Source organism: Motacilla alba, chromosome 8 (assembly GCF_015832195.1).
Source record: "Motacilla alba alba isolate MOTALB_02 chromosome 8, Motacilla_alba_V1.0_pri, whole genome shotgun sequence".
In the NCBI taxonomy this organism is placed as follows: domain Eukaryota; kingdom Metazoa; phylum Chordata; class Aves; order Passeriformes; family Motacillidae; genus Motacilla; species Motacilla alba.
In genome coordinates, this window is record NC_052023.1 from 844,029 (window position 1) to 865,000 (window position 20,972).

At 44.2% G+C, this 20,972-nt stretch overlaps 1 protein-coding gene across 4 annotated transcripts in view; it reads left to right on the forward strand.

Moving 5' to 3' along the window:
- LRRC7 (leucine rich repeat containing 7) overlaps window positions 1-20,972 on the forward strand; it is a 103,848-nt gene that overhangs the window by 43,221 nt on the left and 39,655 nt on the right. For 3 of the 4 annotated variants that reach the window (XM_038144327.1, XM_038144326.1, XM_038144328.1), the window contains exons 2-9: window positions 1,310-1,512; window positions 5,438-5,555; window positions 6,375-6,453; window positions 7,410-7,499; window positions 11,469-11,525; window positions 16,502-16,565; window positions 19,822-19,896; window positions 20,366-20,510. In XM_038144327.1, the coding sequence (XP_038000255.1) occupies window positions 1,310-1,512; window positions 5,438-5,555; window positions 6,375-6,453; window positions 7,410-7,499; window positions 11,469-11,525; window positions 16,502-16,565; window positions 19,822-19,896; window positions 20,366-20,510 (831 nt within the window). Of the gene's footprint in view, window positions 1-1,309; window positions 1,513-5,437; window positions 5,556-6,374; window positions 6,454-7,409; window positions 7,500-11,468; window positions 11,526-16,501; window positions 16,566-19,821; window positions 19,897-20,365; window positions 20,511-20,972 lie in introns of those variants that run through there. The other variant, XM_038144329.1, reaches the window with a different exon arrangement.

Below are 20,972 nucleotides of genomic sequence, written 5' to 3' on the forward strand. Positions count from 1 at the left end.
CAACTCTTGAATGGGGAAAAGCACCGAGCGCTGGTGCTTCCAGGGGGAGTGGAAGAGGGATGAGGAATCCCTTGCAGGGATTAAGGAATGGATCAAGCTGCTGTGTCCCTGACTCAGCCCAGTCAGGGGGTGGCTCCTGCACTGAGCCTTTTCCATCAGCAGCCACCAGCACCAAGGAAAGGATCTCTGAACATCAGGAGAGAGCAAAATGCAGGCAAGGAAAGTGTAATTACCAAAGCTGGAATTAGTCCAGGGTGGGAATTAATAATGCTGAAATTAATAAAAAGTTTAATTACCACGAGTCCACAGGGTGTGAAATTCTGCTCCTTTCAATCGTAGCCCAGGTCCTTCCATTCCAAACTGGTGCTTGCTACAAAACCCTTATTTTGCTTTATTTGGACTAATTTGGTGCATTGTTTTCCAAAATCTAGCTCAAACCTTGGGAGTGGTTTGGGAAGTGGGAGTTGAAGGCTGAGTGCTCCTTGCCTTTGTGGTGAACAGGTTTCAGGACAGCCTGGTTTCTCCAGAATGTTTAAGTAACTCCTAAAGGTGTCCAGGATGGATTTAGGGACTGCTTGGCGTGTTCCAAACCTGCTTTTGGAGCGTTCCTCCCATCCTGAAGTGGTTTTGTTCCACAAGGAGTAGGGCACTGTGTAAAGTTACTCACTGAGTTGGGGGTGCCCACACACGCTGGGGGTGAGGGAGGGTCTGCATTGAGGGTGGGAGAAGCTTGGGAAAACTTCCTGGATGTGTATTTTAGCGCAGGAAAAGAAATGGGTTTTGCTAAATCCCCTCTTGGAGTCTCCAGCAGAGCCTGGGGGCGCGGGAGGAGCAGGAATGGTTTGGGATCACTCCGTAGCCAAGGGCTCCATCCCTGCTGTCCTCAGCTGCTGCAGGAAGGAAGGAAGCAGCAGTGGGAGCTCTGCTGGTGTGGGGGATCCGGGGATAATTCCCATTTCCCACGGGAATCCCACCCAGGTGCCTCCACCTGCGTCCCTGCCAGCTCTGGGCTTCCACGGGTGGGGTTGGGTTCTGTGCCTTCCCGTTTTCCCATTAAAGCTGGGCTTTGGCTGGGCTTGCTGTGCTCCCTTCCACCCCAGAGCAGGGAACAGCTGCAGGGTCCAGGTTTTCTCCTTGCACTCCGAATCCCACCTTTCCCTCCCAGCCAGGTGCCGCGGACACCGCGCGACGCGCGCGCCGGGTATCCCTGGGGAAAACTGCTTCTGGTGAGCTGCGAGCCAGAGCACAATTCCCACGAACGAGCCCCCGAAACCTGCTGAAATCCCCTTTTCCTCCCTTTCGCCCTCAGTATGCTGCTTGGAGATGACAAGCAAAAGGAAGCTGATCGGGCGCCTGGTGCCGTGCCGGTGTTTCCGCGGCGAGGAGGAGATCGTCTCCGTGCTGGATTATTCCCACTGTGGCCTGCAGCAGGTGCCAAAGGAGGTCTTCAACTTCGAGAGGACCCTGGAGGAGCTTTACCTTGATGCCAACCAGATCGAGGAGCTTCCCAAGGTAATCCATGTCCTGCTGGGGTGCCCGGGAAAAGCCTGGAGTGTGTGCCCGGCTCTGGGGCCGCTGGAGCTCCTGGGGAGAGGTGGAGATGGGAGCTCCAGGGATATTCCTTGGAATTGGGGCTGGACTGGGAGGAGGAGGGACTCCTGCTCCTTCTTCACAGCACAGGAATGGGGCAGCTTGGGGCCTGGAACTGGGAAAAACGGTTCTGCAAAAGAAACAGTTCTGGCCCTGGGAATTCCTGTGGTACCCAGTGCCTGGATCAGGAGTCACCGCTGCCTTTGGATCCTCTCCATCCCTGCTTTTCCTTCAGGATCAGCCCCTTATCCCTGAGGGACATTGTTGGGAATGCCAGGGCTGTCCCCTGTGTCAGGACCAGCCCCTTATCCCTGAGGAACATTCCTGGGAATGCCAGGGCTGCTCTCTGTGTCAGGATCAGCCCCTTATCCCTGAGGGACATTCCTGGGAATGTCAGGGCTGTCCCCTGTGCCAGGATCAGCCCCTTATCCCTGAGGGACATTCCTGGGAATGCCAGGGCTGCTCTCTATGTCAGGATCAGCCCCTCATCCCTGTGGGACATTCCTGGGAATGCCAAAGCTGTCCTCCCTGTAAGGACCAGCCCCTTATCCCTGAGGGACATTCCTGGGAATGCCAGGGCTGCTCTCTGTGTCAGGATCAGCCCCTTATCCCTGAGGGACATTCCTGGGAATGTCAGGGCTGTCCCCTGTGTCAGGATCAGCTCCTTATCCCCGTGGGATATTGCTGGGAAATGCCAGCTGTCCAAGCAGGAGTTTCATAACTGCCCTGAGATCATCCAAGCCATCCTTCCCGTGTAAAACTCCCCTTCTGGAACCTTCCAGTCCGTTCTCCTGCTGATCAATGTTTGCTATAAGAATTAAAAGTTACTGTAACCAAAATCTTCTGGGAACAAAGGAGGGAAAGGTGGAAAAACCAATTAGTGGCAGGTGCTGGCTCCATAATGAAGCGTGAAGGGATGGGATCCAGCCCTTAATGGAATTTTTCTCCACAATAATGAAAGATGCTTACAAATCTTTAATTAAATATTGCTTCATTCTCCATCATCCTACAGCAAATTTCCCGTTTTTGCTGCACAGAGACTTTGTAAAAAATTCCATTTACAGAAGTACAAAATGGGCTTTTTCCATGCCATGGGGCTGCTTTGCTGGGATGTGACGGTTCATTGCTTGAGAGGTCTCACTCTGTGGAGGAATTCTGCACAGGTGGTGGGGCAGGGAAGCCAAAATCCCTTTATTTTCATGGGAAAATGCTGTGGAGAGCTGCCTGAGCTCTCCTGGAGACACAGCACAGAAACAGCTGGGTTCTATTTCCAGAAATCCCAATGGATCCTGGGGAAAACCTGCTCAGGAAGCCTGTGGTCCCCCTCTTCTCCTTCCTCTTCTCCTTCCTCTTCTCCTTCCTCTTCTCCTTCCTCTAATAATAATAATAATAATAATAAATTCCCTTCTTTTCCTTCTGCTGCTGAGGAATACTGGAAGTGTCTCATTTAGGGAGGGATTTTTGGGATATTTGGGTCGGGCCTCTTGGAATGATCGAAGTGTTTCAGAAAACAAATATATCAGAGCAAGATGCCAGAATCCTGTATGGAAAAAAGGAGGACCAAAGGGAAGAGGTCCAAAATGCTGGAGCTGGGATGAAGGTGATAATTCTAATTTAGAGTAAATCGAGTTTAACATAATCTTGGCCATGTGGAAGAGAAGATTAATGGCAGTGTTAATAGCACTCATCGGTTTTTGTCTTAAGCCTTTATTAATTGTTACCAGGAATTCAACAGCTGAAATAATTCCTTTATCAAATTTTCTGCTCGAGGTGTTTTTGCTGCAGAGCTCAAGGATTTTTTTTTATCACTGAATTAATATTCCAGGAGAGAAAATGCCTTTTTTTCCCCCATGAAACTGGCACTGTAATACTTAACATGATCTTTTGTGTTTTACATTCAATTCTACCATTCTCTCCTCCCTCTGCAAATGTGTCTTCAAAGAATTTTTTCCAGAGGAAATTTTTTGGCATTTTCTGTTCTTTGCCAAATATTCTGTGCCCCTGATATTACAAAATTCTTTTGAACCATAACTCTTAATCATGTTTTATTATTTAATGAGGAAACAACTCAGTTAAGTCCAGCTCTGCTTTAGTTTCATGTGATGCTCTAGAACCCAGTAAATTACTTTACATTGATGCCTTAAACTTGGTTGCCTGATTTTATGTTTATTTTTATTTTTACTTTCCATTTTACGCATTGTAATGATTATTCTTTCCCTGCTGATTTTTAGTTCTTCATTTCTTGTATTTCTCTGGGTTTTTTTAAGGATTTACCAGATGTTTTTATACTTCTAACTCTCTTTTTTGGCTAAATCCAGCCAAGTCTTTTTATTCTCTTTGCCTTTGACTTCATTCTCCTGCTGCAAAAAATCCTTTATTTGTATGAGTCAAGTGAATTGATGACTAATAAAGGGAAAATTGATCTGGATGAGAGCGGAGTCATTGGAATCAGCAACCAGAAAAACATGAGTGGGCTGGAATTCTCCCCAGAGGTGCAGAATAAAACCCTGATTTCATAACTCGGAGCTCGGCAGCATCACTTGGGTTTGCTCTGAGAGGAATTAAAGTTGTTCATGGGCAGAGGGAATGATGATTCCAACAAAATCCTGGTGGCCAGGGAGCTCTGGAAACTGGGAAAAATATCTGTTAAGCATCCAGTGGGTGAAAAAAAAGCAATTTTGGGACCTCGTTCCCTCATTCCATGTCTCATCTTCCTTCTGATGCAACAGCACTTCATGAAATCATTCCAGAGGGAAGATTTTTAATTGGGCTTCTCCCTCCATCACTTCCAAAGCCTTGGATTTGTCCAGGTGGGGTCAGAACTGTGAGTTCCCAGCCTTCCTCAGCTCCCAAAGGAATTCCTGGTGAAAACTGGGAACCTGCTTCTATAAAATTAGAGTTTGATGGAAAAATTATAATTGCATCCTGAATTTTGGGCAGGGATTTCAAGGAAGTATCCTTTGGATAATGCCCAAGCATTTTCGGATCTTGAGGATAATTGTTTAATCTGAATGCAGTCACAGTATTTTAAAATCTGCCGTGAAATTTAATTATGAAATAAAATACCTCCATTCACCAGGAGGCACAAAAATTTGGGGATTTCTATGAAAAACGTGAAACACACCAATAAATATGAATTACATGCAATGATATCAAAATCTCAAGATATTTAGTGGAGGGAATTCACAGGTTTTGAGTGGTTTTGGACATCCCTGCTACCCATGACCTGTTTGTCTTATCCCCTGTCACCATCGCATTTTCTGAAAAATCCCTTTTCCAGGATTTCTTCTCCTGGGAAGCTGAGAAGCCCCAGAGAAAAAGGAAAACGATATTATCTCATTTGCTTCTCCTGTGTTTTGCTGCTTTGGAGTGTGGTTGGAGAGTGTTTATCCAGCAGGGGAATTGTTTTAACTTAAAGACCAATCATGGTCAGGCTGTGTCAGACTCTGAGGAGAGTCACGAGTTTTTCATTAGTGTCTTGTTAAGCCTTCTGTCTGTATCCTTTCTCCATTCTTTACTCTAGTTTCAGTATGGCATTCTTTTATATAATATAGATTAAAAATATAAATATTTTATAATAATAAAAATAATAAATAATAAATTAGCCTTCTAAGAACATGGACTCAGATTCACCATTTCCTCCTTCCATCCTGGGGACCCGGCAAATACCACCATCCCCGTCAACCGTGGGAATGCCTTCCCAAAAATCCCCCATGGGAATGCCTTCCCAAAAATCCCCCTGGGAGGGCGGGATTCTGCTGTGGCCGGCGGGGGTTTGTGCTGGCTGTGTGTCAGTAAGGATCCCAAATGGATTTGTTTCTTCTCCCCCGCGGAACCCCCGGAACAGCAACTGTTCAACTGCCAAGCCCTGCGGAAGCTGAGCATCCCCGACAACGACCTGTCCAGCCTCCCCACGTCCATCGCCAGCCTGGTCAACCTCCGCGAGCTCGACATCAGCAAGAATGGTGAGGGCTCCCCTTCCCCAGCATCCCCCAAAAAAAAACCCTGGGAGCTGAGATGGATTTTGGCTCCTCGCGGCGCAGAAATCCGCGCTCCGTCTCAGCGCCCGGCGCCTTGGGGGAGGGTCTGTGCAGACCCAGCTCTGCTTTTCCCTTCAAAAAAGTCGAGTTTTCTTCAGCATCCTGTGCTCTGGGGGCTTCTGCCCAGCTGGGAGTGGGAATGTGAGGCCAGTTTTCCACGCACTTGGGGACATTCCACTTCCAAAGGGGTTCGGAGCTCGCTGGGCTCTTGTGTGGGTGATTGAAGCGATTCCCAGGATTTATCTGGACTGGTTTGCTGCTGTGCATTCCCAAATCTGGGAATTTTCATTCCATTTTCATATCTATGGGCCTAAAAACCTGTGCTGTCTGAGCTCGAGGGTGTTTGTTTTTAAAAAATGAGGCTTAGGAACTCCTGGAAACATTGGGAAATTTCTTGTCAGTTGAGGTCTGGAGACTGTGGGAGAAAAGCAGTTTGGGAAGGGATGAAGGCACAAATCTCAGCAGAAATTATGTCACTGTTAATTCTAGAACATTACATAAATCAAGCATTAGAAGAAGAGTTATAATTTTGTATTTTATGTATTTATTTAGGGCTTGAGCATCACCTTTTGGATGATAATTCCAAACTGCGTTTCCTTCCTGCTCGAGCTGAAGTCTGAGCTGGAAATCCCAACTGAGCATTTATGAACAGACCAGGCTGAGCAGTTTTTGTGCAGATAATATTTGTCTGTGTCTAGTAAATATTTTTGTGTATCTAATACTCTTTCCATGTTTTTTTTTTAGGAATCCAAGATTTCCCAGAAAACATTAAGTGTTGTAAGTGTTTAACGATAATCGAAGCCAGCGTCAACCCCGTGTCCAAGTGAGTACCAGGAGCTGGTTTTGCTCATTCCAAGGGCACAAAATGTGCTCAACATGAGCTCAGAGCTTTTTATCCAGTCTTTTTTGCAGGGTTAATCTGAATGTCTTTCTGATTGTTTAAATTTAAACAATTTAAGATTGTTTAAATTTAAACAATTTAAATTTAAACCCATTTAATAATGGTTTTTTTTCTGAGTGCTCTGGTAGTGCCAGTCAGGCTGGGCAGTCCCTGGACACAGGGGTGAGGCTTCACCTGGACACTTGGCCAGCCCTTATTCCTTATTCCTTCCAAAATCTTGCAAAAATAGCAACAAAAAAATGAGTCGTAAATCCAAGATTGACAAAGTGGAGTGAAGGGGAGAAAGGGTGAAATGTTGATGTCTCAGTTTAAAACAAATAGAGAGAAAGAGAAGAGGGAGAGGGAGGAAGAATGAGAGGAAAAGAGGAAGAAGGAGAAGGGAAAAAAAGGAAAAGATGAAAAGAGAGAAAGAGAAGGGAGGAAGGGGAAAAGAAAAGAGAAGAAAAGAGAAGAAAAGAGAAGGGAGGAAGGGGAAAAGAAAAGAGAAGAAAATAGAAGGGGGAAAAGAAAAGAAGAAAAGAAAAGAAAAGAAAAGAAAAGAAAAGAAAAGAAAAGAAAAGAAAAGAAAAGAAAAGAAAAGAAAAGAAAAGAAAAGAAAAGAAAAGAAAAAGAAACAAGACCTTTGATTTAAATCCCTCAAGCAGGAAGGGAGCAAAGGCTGCTCTCCCCTGAATGTGCCAGGCCTTTGCGTTTCCTGTTTGCAGCAATGCAGAGAAGATGGGAATGGGCAAAAATGTCTGTTAGAAGTGAGTTCTTCAGGAGATTTTGGGTAGAAGAAGTAGGTGAGAGAGAAAGTCACCTTTCTGCTTCTAAATATACATTGTTATTATCTCCATGGCAACTCGGGGTGAGCATTAAGGTTTGCTCTGTTTTTTTAGGCTGCCAGATGGCTTCACACAACTTCTAAATTTGACCCAGCTCTATCTAAACGATGCCTTTTTGGAGTTTCTTCCAGCTAACTTTGGAAGGTAAGGATGAGTCACCACAGCACATTCCTGTCGCTTGAACCCGGCCCAGGCTCCCAGGGACAGGCTCCAAGCTGGCTCCCCTTGAAAAGCTGAGCACAAACCCCAGAGATTTTGGCTTTTCAGCCCTGTTCTTGTGGGTGAGGGTTGTGTCAGCAGGAGGTGATGGAGTTTGGGGAGAGGTGAGGAGCAGCAGGGCTCATCCCTCAGTGGCAGTGACTCAGCTGGGGCAGGGCAGAGGCAGCAGAATTCTTCTCAGGTCCCCTCCTGGTGACAGAGGGACAGGAGGGTGAAGAGCTGCGGGTCAGAAGGGCAGGGAGAAGTGGCTGAGGGTGGTGGAACGAGCCAAGGTGAAATGTGGGAGCAGAACTGATTTATTAAAAACATGGATGGTGACCTAGTACCGACATCCAACTGTGAGGGACAAAAACTCTCTCACAGTTTAAAGTTAGAAAGTGTGTGTTTATTGCAGGATAGCTCCCAAATGCACCACAATTTACAGCTGATTACAGAGTGCTTTTATCTGTGCAGGTATTGAATACCCAAAATACAAATACATGTACAGGTGATTACAGAGTGCTTTTATCTGTGCAGGTATTGAATACCCAAAATACAAATATATTCATAGCTTTGGCACATCCCATTCCCCGGTATGGTAATTAGTTCAAAAGCCATTAAGCATGTGCCGTGTGTGCCTTGAAATGGCTCGGTGGTCCCTTCCATGGGGAGGGGTCCCAAAATGATGAAGTAAATGTAGTCTTCCTCGTTTTGACCTTTCTGCCTTTTCAATGCAAATGTGACAAATGAACCCTTGGTGGAACTCCCATTCCCTGTCTTCAGTTGGTTTCAGAGCAGAGGAGGCCCACGATTGTCTCATGTTCCTAAAAGCTTTTGTCAGTTCCTATATTCTTCATTATTCTTATTTCTATATTCTTCATTATAAACCCAGCTGACCAAACATTGTGTTGACAAGCAATCAATTATTAGTTAGCTGCTAACTCTTAACTTCATCAGGGCCTACCTATTTATTTTAATTAACTCCAATAAAGCTTATCTCTAACTGAAATCTCAGCTCCTCTAAAATCTCTGAATTTTTTTAAGTTATGTTTCAGAAGGAGGGAGAGGAGTCCAGAGACAGCAGGGCAGGAGGGGTGGGGAGCGAGGGCAGAAACAAACCCGGCAAGGGCAGAGCCAGACGTGTTAGAGGAGGGCAGAGCAGAGGTGGTGGCGCTCAGGCTGAGGGGGGTTTGGCTCAGCAGTCAGACATTTCACCAGTTTTTACATCTCCCAGCAATGAACCAGCGGGTGTGGTGGGTTAGTGCTGCCCGACACCCGTGCACCCAGCTCCTGCAGGGAGCAGGACTGGGAGGAAGGAGAGCAGGCTCCAGACCTCAAACGGGCCTCAAGAGCATTTTATTAACAGTAATAAAAGGAAAAAAAGCAGTGAGAATCAAAGCAAACCCTTCAGAACCTTCTCCTCCCCCCACAAGCTCCTCTGTTCCCAGGGGATGCAGTGAACCCAATTCCCACAGGAGCTGGGGGTCCCCACCCTGCACAGCCCTGGCAGGAACGGGAGTTTATCCCTGGGAGCTGCTGGCATTGCTGCCCCTGGACCGGCCCCTGGGCAAGGAGCTCAGGAGACAAAGGATCAGCACAGCAAGGCTCTGGGTTTGTCACAGAGCTCACCCAAGCCCAGCTTCAGGCTGCTCCCTGCAGCCACCCGGGGGAAAGTTCTATTATTTATTTAATTGATTTAATTAATTGTATTTATCATTATTTGTTTTATTTATTATTATTATTTATTATTATTTATTATTATCTATTTTATTTAATATTTTATTTAATATTTTATTTTATTTATTCATTTTTGGGGGTTTTTTGAGGGTTTATTTATTTATTTATTTATTTATTCAATTATTTATTAACTCTGTGGACATCAGCTCAGCTCTCCAAACCAAATGACAAAATGTGACAAAATCCTGCTGGGAGTGACACTGGGCTGCTCAGGCCTAAGGAGACAAAAATGCTGGGATTATATTATATATTACATATTATATATTATATATTATATATTATATATTATATATTATATATTATATATTATATATTATATATTATATATTATATATTATATATTATATATTATTTTTGGTGGTGGTGTTAGTGTTATTAACTCTATATTATTATAATTACAATTACTATAATAATAATTATAATCATCACATCCCCTGGGCCAGGCCTGAGCCCCTTTGAGAAACACAGAATCCAGCAGGAGAAAGGGCATTGTTTGCCAGTCAGGAGAGTGTGGAATGCCAGGATGAGCCCTGATTCCTGCCCCTGGAGTCAGAGCTGAATGGAAATATCCAGGAAAAGGATGGATGGATAGATGGATGGATGGATGATGGATGGATGATGGATGGATGATGGATGGATGATGGATGGATGGATGGATGGATGGATGGATGGATGGATGGATGGATGATGGATGGATGATGGATGGATGGATGATGGATGATGGATGGATGATGGATGGATAGATGGATGGATGGATGGATGGATGGATGGATGGATGGATGATGGATGGATGATGGATGGATGGAGGGATGGATGGATGGATGATGGATGATGGATGGAGGGATGGATGATGGATGGATGATGGATGGATGATGGATGGATGGAGGGATGGATGGATGATGGATGGATGATGGATGGAGGGATGGATGGATATTGGATGGATGATGGATGGATGATGGATGATGGATGGATATTGGATGGATGATGGATGGATGATGGATGGATGGATGGATGGATGATGGATGGATGATGGATGGATGGATGGATGGATGGATGATGGATGGATGGATGGATGGTTGGATGATGGATGGATGGAGGGATGGATGGATGATGGATGGATGATGGATGGAGGGATGGATGGATATTGGATGGATGATGGATGGATGATGGATGATGGATGGATATTGGATGGATGATGGATGGATGATGGATGGATGGATGGATGATGGATGGATGGATGGATGATGCATGATGGATGGATGATGGATGATGGATGGATGGATGGATGATGGATGGATGATGGATGATGGATGGATGATGGATGGATGATGGATGATGGATGGATGATGGATGATGGATGGAGGATGGATGGATGATGGATGGATGGATGGATGATGGATGGATGATGGATGGATGATGGATGGATGATGGATGGATGATGGATGGATGGATGATGGATGGATGATGGATGGATGGATGATGGATGGATGATGGATGGATGATGGATGGATGGATGATGGATGGATGGAGGATGGATGATGATGGATGGATGATGGATGGATGGAGGATGGATGGATGATGATGGATGGATGATGGATGGATGGATGGATGGATGGATGGATGGATGGATGGATGGATGGATGGATGGATGGAGTGTGGTGTTTGTAGCCATCCTGCCCTGGCAGGGCCTCCTGGGGTTTGGGATGATAATTTGGGGATTAAGGACAGCTTCAGGAGCGCAGATCTTTCAGCAGCGAACATTTTACTCCACCAGAGCTGATTTTCTATGAACGCAGTGACTCTGATTCCTTTGTTATTCTTGTCATTTCCCTCCTGGCTCACCTCTGGGACCTTGCCCTTACAAACCTTGCTCTTGTTTTTGTTAGTTTTTTGTCGTTTCTTCCAAACTTCCCAACTTTTCCTGTGTTTGCCTTGCTGGAGGCATGAATAAAATTAATTTAAAATCGCTGGGAAAACCTGATAAATGTCAGAGCTGTTCAGGAGAATTCAGATCAGGGCAGACATTACATGCAATTATTTGGCTCTGATTTTTGTCCCACAAGAACTGGACTTTGGATTATTGTGCATTAAACAGACTTCTTGAAATTAAAAGAAATCATTTCAAACCCTTCTGACAGATTCTTTGAATGCATTAATTACTTTCTCTCCTACTTCCAGACTTGTCAAATTGCGAATTTTGGAGTTAAGAGAAAACCACTTGAAAACTCTACCAAAGTAAGTGCTGGGGTATTTACATTTATTCACCTGGAATTTCCAAAAGTGCCCAATATCTGGATTGGCAGCAATGCAGCAGTGATGTTCCTGTGATGAGCTGGTTTCTGGTTGTTGTTTTTCATTTATAAAACAAATTCTACTGTGGGTTTTTAGTTAAAAAAACCCCAATTAATGATTCTGTGTTGTTGGCTACAGCTTAGGAGTAGTTACAAGTTTCTTCATTATAATATTTAATATTTTATATATATAATATAATTTTAATTATCTATTAAATATAAAAATATTGTATAATATAATATTTTACATGTGTATATATTATATATAATATATAGTTTATATTATATATAAATATAATTTATATGATATAAAAATTTAAATATATGATATTAATATATAGTAATAGAATAATTAATAGACTATATTATAATAATATATAATAAAATACATAATAATAAAATAATTAATGAAATGTAATTTATAAAAATATAATATAGAATTTTTTTAACTAATAGGCAGTTGTTACAGGGTTTATTCTACTTTTCTAACTTATCACTTTTACTTCTGTTGTACTGTGTACACTTTTGTCTAATGGCTTTTTAACCGAGGTGCACACACATATTTCTAATATGACCTTTAAACTCTCAGCTTTATAAAACTGCACTTTTACATTACAAACTCTCCACTATTTTATTAATACAGTTTCTCACTTACTTAAGGCATGTCCTTACTCACAACTATAGAAACATTGATTTTTTTTTATGTTTATGTTTTATGTCTGTGTCTGGTTTATGTTTAACGTCCGTGTGTTGCATTTTTGCATTAATCCGAGTTTTTTCCAAGGCTGTAAATCAAATCTTTTGGTGTCTGTGGAAGTTTTTTTGTTCTTCCAATTCCCACACCTGGGCAGAGGAAAAGCCTTCCCGAGGTTCCGGGGGGTTTGTCCCCGAATTCAGCAGGAACATTGCGGGGCTGCAGGGAGCTCCTTGGGGCCTGGTGACTCAGCGGGGGCTGCAGGGATGAGAAATTCCCGGGATTTGCTGCTCCCATGCTCTGACTCACTGCCTCCCTGAAAGCCCTGCCTCTCAGCAGATCTTCGGGCCTTTTTGGCAGCAGGAGTTGTTTTCCTGCAGGACCTGCTGGGAAAATGACATCCAGTGGATCCTTTCCAAAGGAGCAAGTCCTGATGTAGGGAAAAATTAAAAAAAAAAAAAAATAGGATTTCTCCTGGACTTCAGGATTAATCTGCTTCTTGAGCAGGAGAAGTTGCAGTCCCCAAAAAACGGGCAGGACTCTGAGGGCAGCACAGTCAAAATTTGGGATTTAATGTGCAAAGTCACGTCCTAAGGGAGCAGTGGGGATTTGGGGATAAATCAGGAGCTCTGCAGGCGGGAATGGGGCTGGGAATGAGGGATGGGAGAGTTTGAGGGGTGTGAAATGCCCGGGAGCCATGGATGCAATGCAGGAAAATTTCATTTGGGAGCAAGGCAGAGGGGGGAGGTTTTCCTGTTCTTGCTAAAATTCAGATTTATTGGGATTATTTGTAACTCTTATTTGTGGTTATTTCTCCAGTGGCTGGGACTGTGTATAGGGAGGTTAAACACATCAAGGTTTTTAAGCAGCATCATAAGAACTGTGCAAAAAGCAGATTTTTGTTTTGTTTTTAAAGCAAAATCCAGCGAATTAAACAAGGTTCCTCCCACTACCATTAACAGTGGCTGTTTTGCAGAGGTTAAATTTGCAGATCTGAGGTTTCTAACCCCGTGGAGCTGCAATTTTTGTGCTTTCTGCAGCCAAGGGGAGAAATTAATGAATAATCCAGCAATTCCAGAATGACATTCCGAGTTTACAGCTCTCCCGGTCCTTTGCCTCCCTTCTGGCAGGAATTTGCTGGATAAAAGTGATTTTTCACTTCCAGGGACCTGGTAACAGAGTGGCCCAGAGCTTCCCTGTGCCTCACGAGCATCCCTGCCGTAAATTCACATTCCTCCCCTCCCCAGCCCTGGCCAAACCCCACTTGGGGAAGCTGCCTGCCAAAAACCACAACTTGTTTTTTTGGTTTTTTAAGTCAGTGGAAGAGACAATTTAAATCAGCTGAGAATCTGTCCAGGGTTGGGGGGATAAATTTAGGGGGAAGCTTCACTTCCTCCTGGTATTTTTTGAGATGCTGCTCCGCTTTCTGCCGGGCTCCTGATGAGGATGGGAAGTGTTTGCCACACTTTGGGTTCACAAACACTTGCAGCGTTCCTGGTGCCCTGTTTTCCTCAAACAGCTCACACCCCCCAGCTTCACTGCCTTATTAAAATATTGGCAATATTTTAATCAGCAGCTGCCACTGCGAGGTTTCCCTCGAGGATTTCCCAAGCTGGATCTGTTTGCTGCTCAGGGAAGAGGCTGGGAATTGCATCCCATTGTTTTCCTTTGGGGAAAAAAGGCTTTTCCCATTGTTTTGCTTTAGGGAAAAAAACTTTTCCTATTTTTAAAGGGGGTAAATTTATCTGGAAAATTGATTATTTATTTTTATTTTTAAATTATTTTATTTTATGAGTTGATTTTATTTTATGAATTGATTCTGTTTTATTTATTTTATTTTTCAAATAATTCTTATTTTATTAATTATTATTAATTATTCTTCAGATAATATAATAATAATAATAATAATAATAATAATAATAATAATAATAATAATAATAATAATAATAATAATAATAATAATAATAATAATAATAAATAGTCCCAGAATCCCAGGCTGGTTTGGGCTGGGAGGGAGCTGAAATCCCACCCAATTCCACGGGCAGGGTCACCTTCCATGGGCCAGATGAGCTTTAAGGTCTTTTCCACGGGATTCTGGGGTTCTTTTCCAGGGAAAAGATTCTTTTCCATCTCATTAGGAATGCTGGATTCCAGGGGAAAACTTGCTGGCCCCAAGTGGAGGGAGGCGAGGAGATGGATCACCCTGGAGACCCCCAGCCTCCCCCTCCTGGTTTTGATTTCTCTGTAGCCTTTAAAAAGCACGTTCCATGCTTAAAAATAACTTTAAAGTAAAATAATTTTGCTCTGAACCTCGTGGGAATTCCACCCTCGTTTCCCCCAAAATCTCCTGAATGGAGTCAGCCGTGGAAGGGAAGCTCCCAACGGGATCCCCAGAAAGGTTTGGGGGAAACCTTTGGCCCGTTCATTCCCCCCACGACATCCTTTGAGCCCTGAATGTTTACCTGAGCATTGCTCCTCACTGCTCCTTCCCTCATCCCCCTCTGGAACGTGACCCCACGTGAAAACTGGAACGGAGCTTTCCGTGAGAAAAATATAAGGAATTGTAGGAGAGGGATAAAAATAGCAGCAGCAGCTAATGGGAAAATCTGATTTTCCACTGGGAGCATCAGCAGAGCTTCGTTTTCTGATGGGGCCCCAAGTCCCCGAAATTAATCTGCCCCCACACCAATTTCAGCTTCTGGAATTGTTTATGTGACTGTAGGAATGGCACAAATAATGGTGAAAAGTTGCATTTGAAGCTGAATTTACGGTAGAAAGCCCACAGCTGGTGAAGTTGGGTTCAAAAGAATTTGGGGTGAAAGACAAAGGTTTTACCAATTTGAGAGTATTTAATCTCTGAGGAGTTCCAGGATTTAATGAGTGAAAAGGCATAAGAGAGATCTATAAAATATTCCAATATGTGTCCTATAGATAATGTATAATGTGTGTAATAATTAAAATATTAGTTATAATAATAGATGGTGATACATTTCAGTGGAGTTTGTTTCCCTGGTTTTGTGGGGTTTATTTCCCTGTTCCCATGGGGTTTATTTCCTGGTTTTATGGAGTTTATTTCCTATTTCTGTGGCATTCATTTCTCTGTTTTTATGGACTTTATTCCCTATTTCTCTGGGGTTTATTTTCCTGTTCCTCTGGGTTTTATTTTCCTGTTCCTGTGGAGTTTATTTTTCTGTTCCTGTGTATTTTATTTACTATTTCTGTGGGGTTTATTTTCATGTTCCCGTGGAGTTTATTTTTCCTGCTTTTGTGGGGTTTATTTCCTATTTCTGAGGAGTTTATTTCCCTATTTCCGTGGATTTTATTCCCTGTTCCTGTGGAGTTTATTTTCCTGTTCCTGTGGACTTTAATTCCTGTTTTTTTGGAGTTTATTTCCCTGTTTTAACAAAGGAAAAGTGACATTTTCTGGCAATAGCACAGCAGCAGTGCCCCCAGCACAGCCAGGTTGAAATGCTGGACCAGGGCTGTGTTTTTCAGCCACAGCCTTTCCACAATAATCACTTTTACCTCTGGTACAAATTGCGGAGATAAAATGGTTGATATTTTAGATCACGGCAATTAAGGCTCTGCTAATTTTTTGATTAGGATCTGATTACCTCGGGAGGCCTCTGAACTGCTCACGTTAAATGATTTAATTATTTTTATCCTCTTTCTTCACTGCACCCCCCAAACCCAGCGGGGTGTTTGGTTCACTTTGGTCTATCTGGGCTTCAGGAGAAATTCTGCCCTTGGGATAAAGCCCTGCTCCAGTTTTGTTCATGGAAACAAAGGCAAAAATTGATTTATTAACTTTGAGTTTGCCTAAATCTGACCCTCAGAGCAGGGGACCTGGCTCAAGAGTCCAAACACTTTCTAGTGGTTTATAAAAAACCACAGCGAATGCATAAATCTCTCTCAAAAAGCCACAATTTCTGTTATATTTCATTTCAATCACTTATTGACATAACACGGGGCATTTTCCCTGGGCAAACACACAAAAACCTACCGAGATTTTGTTTATTTTTATGTTAAAATAACTGTTGCTGGCTTTTGGGTTCCGTGGCCTCAGTCAGCGTCTCAAGGATGGAATATATTGTAGAAATGTGCATCAGCATCCAATTCTTTTTTGCCATCACAGCATCAACGCGGCTTCATTTTCATCCTCCCAAGACCTGACTGACGTTTTGCCAGTTAAAATCTCATTTTGAGTCTCTCCCCACCTGTTCCAGGTCAATGCACAAACTGACTCAGCTGGAGAGGCTCGATCTGGGCAATAATGAGTTCTCTGAGCTGGTAAGAAATGCTCCAGTTTTTAAGGGGAAACCTGGGGGGGGTTGGCTGCTCTGTCCACGGGGCATTAAATTTCTACTGCAGAGGCTTTGTGGGATCATTTCCCTCTGACCCAAACCAGCCTGGCATTCTGCGATTCCAGCAGAGGTCAATTCCAACCTCATAGGGAATTTCTGGAATTAATTTCTAATTAATTTCCCTGAGATTGGAACCTTTTGGGGATTTTCCCTGTTGTCGGCGCAGGAAGTGAGAGGTGCTGTTCCTTGGGAGCCATGGAAGAACGGGATCAGGGATTGCAGTCCTGCGAGGGAATAGTTCCTGTAGCTTCAGTAAAAACTGAGACAATTCCACTTCAAACAAGCCCTGAAACGTCACCTGGTGCCACAAAGCTGTAGCAAAGTCTCTGCATCTGTTTTATGGAGCAGCTCCCCCCCTGTTCCGGGCTGCTCATTTATTCCATGCAGGAGGAAAGAGAGGATTTAACTCCGATTTTTAATTAAAATCTTCAGCGTGGATAAACAGAGAGAAATTTTCGGAAGAGCTGCTCGGAATTTTAATTGTAGGAATTAAGTCCTGCCCGAGTTCAGAGCCTCTCTCCTGGGGGTGCCTTGGGTTTCTGGGGTTGGAAAGGAATTGGACAATGTTCCATATATTCCCATGGCAGCCCAGTGATCCCATGAGTGTTAGAGCAGGAGAAAGGTGGTCCCATCCTCCTGTTGGGGCCAGAATTCCCAAGTTTACTCATTTTTCAGCCAAAATGTAGGAACTGGAATCAAAGGCCAGGAGCCAAATGGGCCAAGAGGCCAAGGAACAGTGGGAATGTACAGGAATGTCACAGCAAAAGTGGTGCTAGTTTAACTCACACCTGGAAAAAAAAGGATTAAGAAGTCCTGTTTTCATGGATTCTGAAACCCTGACTTGGGTTTCCACAGAAATTTCCTGTTTAGTGGAGGAAGGTGAGTGGGTGGTGTGGGAGAGCCTCATTTCTCTGGTGTCCTGGGACTGTTGTGACCTTCCCCTTGGGGCTGGAGAGCTCTGTGCCCTTCCTGAGCCACGGGCACGGGGCTGCCGCGGCCAAAGTGAGCTTCTGTTCATTCCCTGTTCTGTTCCGCTCACCTTCCCTGCTGGGATCGGGGTTCCCAGAGCCAGGGAGGCCTGTGCACTCCTGGGATGCCAGCCTGGCTCCCTGGAGAGCAGCTGCACCCAAGCTGTCATCAGGGAAGAGGCAGCTCCTGTCGCTCCAGCAGCAGCAAATCCCAAAGTTTGGCACCTCCCTGGTTCGTTCTGGGGAGTCAAACCTGGGGGAGGAGGAGGAGGAGGAGCAGCAGCTGTGCCTGGAGCAGGCAGCAGCTCTGCCAGGTTTGGCTCCGGAGGTCCAGGAGGCTGCAGGAGCTGCAAGGCTTTGGGAGAAATTCAGGAGGGGAATAGGGAGGAAAGGAAAAGGAAAGAGGAGAGAATAAGATGTGACTTTCCCAAAAATTCCTGTGAGTCTGCCATTCAGACTCGATCCCGGGAAGCTTTTCTGTGTGGAGAGGGTGGCCAGACCCTGGGACAGGCACCTGGGAAGGGACATTTGGGCAATTCCCTGAATAATTCCTTTAAGGTTTGGTCAGACTGAGTTGGTCAGGGAGCTGAACTGGGTGGTCAATGTAAAACCCTTCCAGCTGCTGCCCTTCTGTCCTGTTCCTATTCCTGCTCCTATCCCTATTCTATTCCTGTTGCTATTCCATTCTGTTCAATTATATTTTATTCCTATTCCTATTCCTTTTCTGTTCTCTTCCTATTCCTTTTCTGTCCTATTACTGTTCCTATTCCCATTCTACTCTATTCCAGTTGTAGCAACCTGTGTGGAAAATGAGGATATTCCCCAAACAGCCCCAAACCAAAGCATTTCTAACAGAGACAAATAAGTTTTTAATGGCACTTTAATACCAACCCATCCACGAGATCCTGGCTGGATCAAGGTGTGCCATAATGTGGAACGTTCCGTGGTGCTCCACAATAATGGGAAATTCCATCATCCTGGGAAATTACAATCCAAGGAATTCCCCATCAAAGGGTGCTCTGCACAGCCCAGGAACAGGCCTTGAAGAAAGGTCTGTGTTAATGAGAGGGATTGGAAAGCAAATTAAAGTTGAGAGGGGAAATTATGATTATCCATAATGACCTCAGCCCGTGAACACTCCAGAGGGATAAAGAAACATTAATCAGCCCAGGAGCAAATAGTATCAAATGCCCATTAATCAATTCAGCCTGGAAATGAGAAGTGGTTTTAATCATCGAAGGACAGCAGAATTTCAATGGGATTAACAGAGGCAAAATAAATCATCTTTAAAACGCTCACCACTAGTTTTTAATAGGAGCTCATTAGGTGGGGATGTGCAAAACAAGGGGTGAGTTCTCCTGTGCATCAGCTTTGTTCTTATCTGCTGAGGCATCAGGAGCTTCTCCCACCATTCCCTGGGCAAGTGGAAAATCAGATTTCTTCTGGGAATGGCAGCATTCCAAACCGGACCACGCTGGGTAACTCCAGGCCTCTCTTGGGGTCTGGAGCTCCGTTTGCTTCTGCCTGTGTTGGAATCATTCCAGGGCAATTGTTCTGCTTCCAAAGGCAGATTTGGAATGGAATATTTCATGGAATATTTCATGGAACATTTAATGCCAGGTTCTAACAGGCTTTGGAGAAAAAAATCTCTACAACCTGGGAGGGCAAAGGCAAATTCCAGGTGTTGGTTTGCTGAGGAAAGTGTTTAGTGGGAAAGGAAAGCACTGCTGAGGAAACCTGGGAATGTCTGTGGCCTGGATTTGTAATTCTGGGATCTCACAGCTGTGAGGAGCGAGGAGTGATTTGGGGAATTGCCTTTTTTGGCTCCTCTCGCTGATCCCCTGAACAGAATGGAACAGATGAAAGTTTGAGTCTGCAGTTCCCGGTTTTATCAGTGCCCAGTTCCTCCTGTGCGTTCTGACCCCTGGCTGTGCCAGCTGCAAATATTAAATCTCCCCAGGATGTGTCCTTTGGGCTCATTTCTTTTGCACAATGTTCTTAAATTTTACAAGTTTTGGTAAAGAGCAGCAGTGGTTAAATCACACGAAGGGAATGTTCTCTTCTTGTCCTTGAACGCCTGGAAGGCTGAGGTGGGGTGTGAAAAACCAAAGGGAAGAGGGAAGATTTCCTTTTTTTAAGAAAATGTTTATTTTTATTTAACTGAAGACACATTGCTTTACTTAGCTGCCCATAATTGTTTATCCTTTTCCTCAGCCTGAGGTTCTTGAACAAATCCAGAATCTGAAGGAGTTGTGGATGGACAATAATTCCTTGCAAGTGCTACCTGGGGTATGGACATTTATTTTAGGGAATTACTGATTTGGGGATTCCCCTGTTTGCCTGGCAGGGAACAGCTGCCTGTGCATGTCCTTGGGTGGGTGCAGAGCCAGTAATTAATTAATTAATTAATATCAAAGTTTTGGGGTGGTTCAACACAGAAAAGCTCCACCTGCCTGGTGGAAGGTGGGAATTGGGAATATCCCTTGGATCCGTGTCCAGATGGAGAAGCACCTCGGCTGCATGCCCAGGAATGCCAAATCCCAGCAGATTTAATGAAGTTGGAGCACATTAATTAACCTGGGGGGGTTAATTTTGTTCCTTTGAGGCTGAGCCCACCCCGGCCCTGCCGCGGGGAGAGCAGCGATCCGAAGGGTGCTGAGAAAACTCCAGATCAGCTGGATTTGTGTGTTTGTCTCTAATTAACGCTCTAATTAACAGCTCTGTCTGCTCAAGTAACTCTGTCTCACGTGCTATTAAGTCTATAGGGAAGTTAAAACAGCTCGTGTACCTGGATGTGTCCAAAAACAGGATCGAGACGGTCGACCTGGACATCTCGGGCTGTGAGGGGCTGGAGGATCTCCTCCTCTCCTCCAACATGCTGCAGCAGCTGCCAGATTCCATAGGTGAGGAAAGATCTGGGATTCCTCTCCGTTTGATAGGTTTTTTAATAATTTTTGGGGTTTTTTTAAATTTTATTTTTATTTTTGGAATTACGGGATTTTCCCATCATGGAGCAAGGCCTGCCATGAAATCCCAAAGGAGGCAGAAAATGGTGTCTGGGCAGTCCCATTTTGTAAAGTCAGGAGCAGAATTCCCTGGCTGGAAAGAATTGGTCCACCTGGTTTGCTGTTTTAAGGAAAAGAAGCCAAGAAGGACAGAATTAATTTCATTTAAATGTAAAAATCAGTCTGAGAGCGAGGATGGGATTGCTGCTCACTCACAGTGGGAAAAGGAAATAAAAAGGAAGTCATTCGAACGATGAATTTTCTTTTTATTTTGACTGTTTTACATGCATGGAATTCCTGGATTATTTAGGATCACCTCCCTCTGTCCATTGGGATGTTTCCTTTCAATCCTGAGCCCTT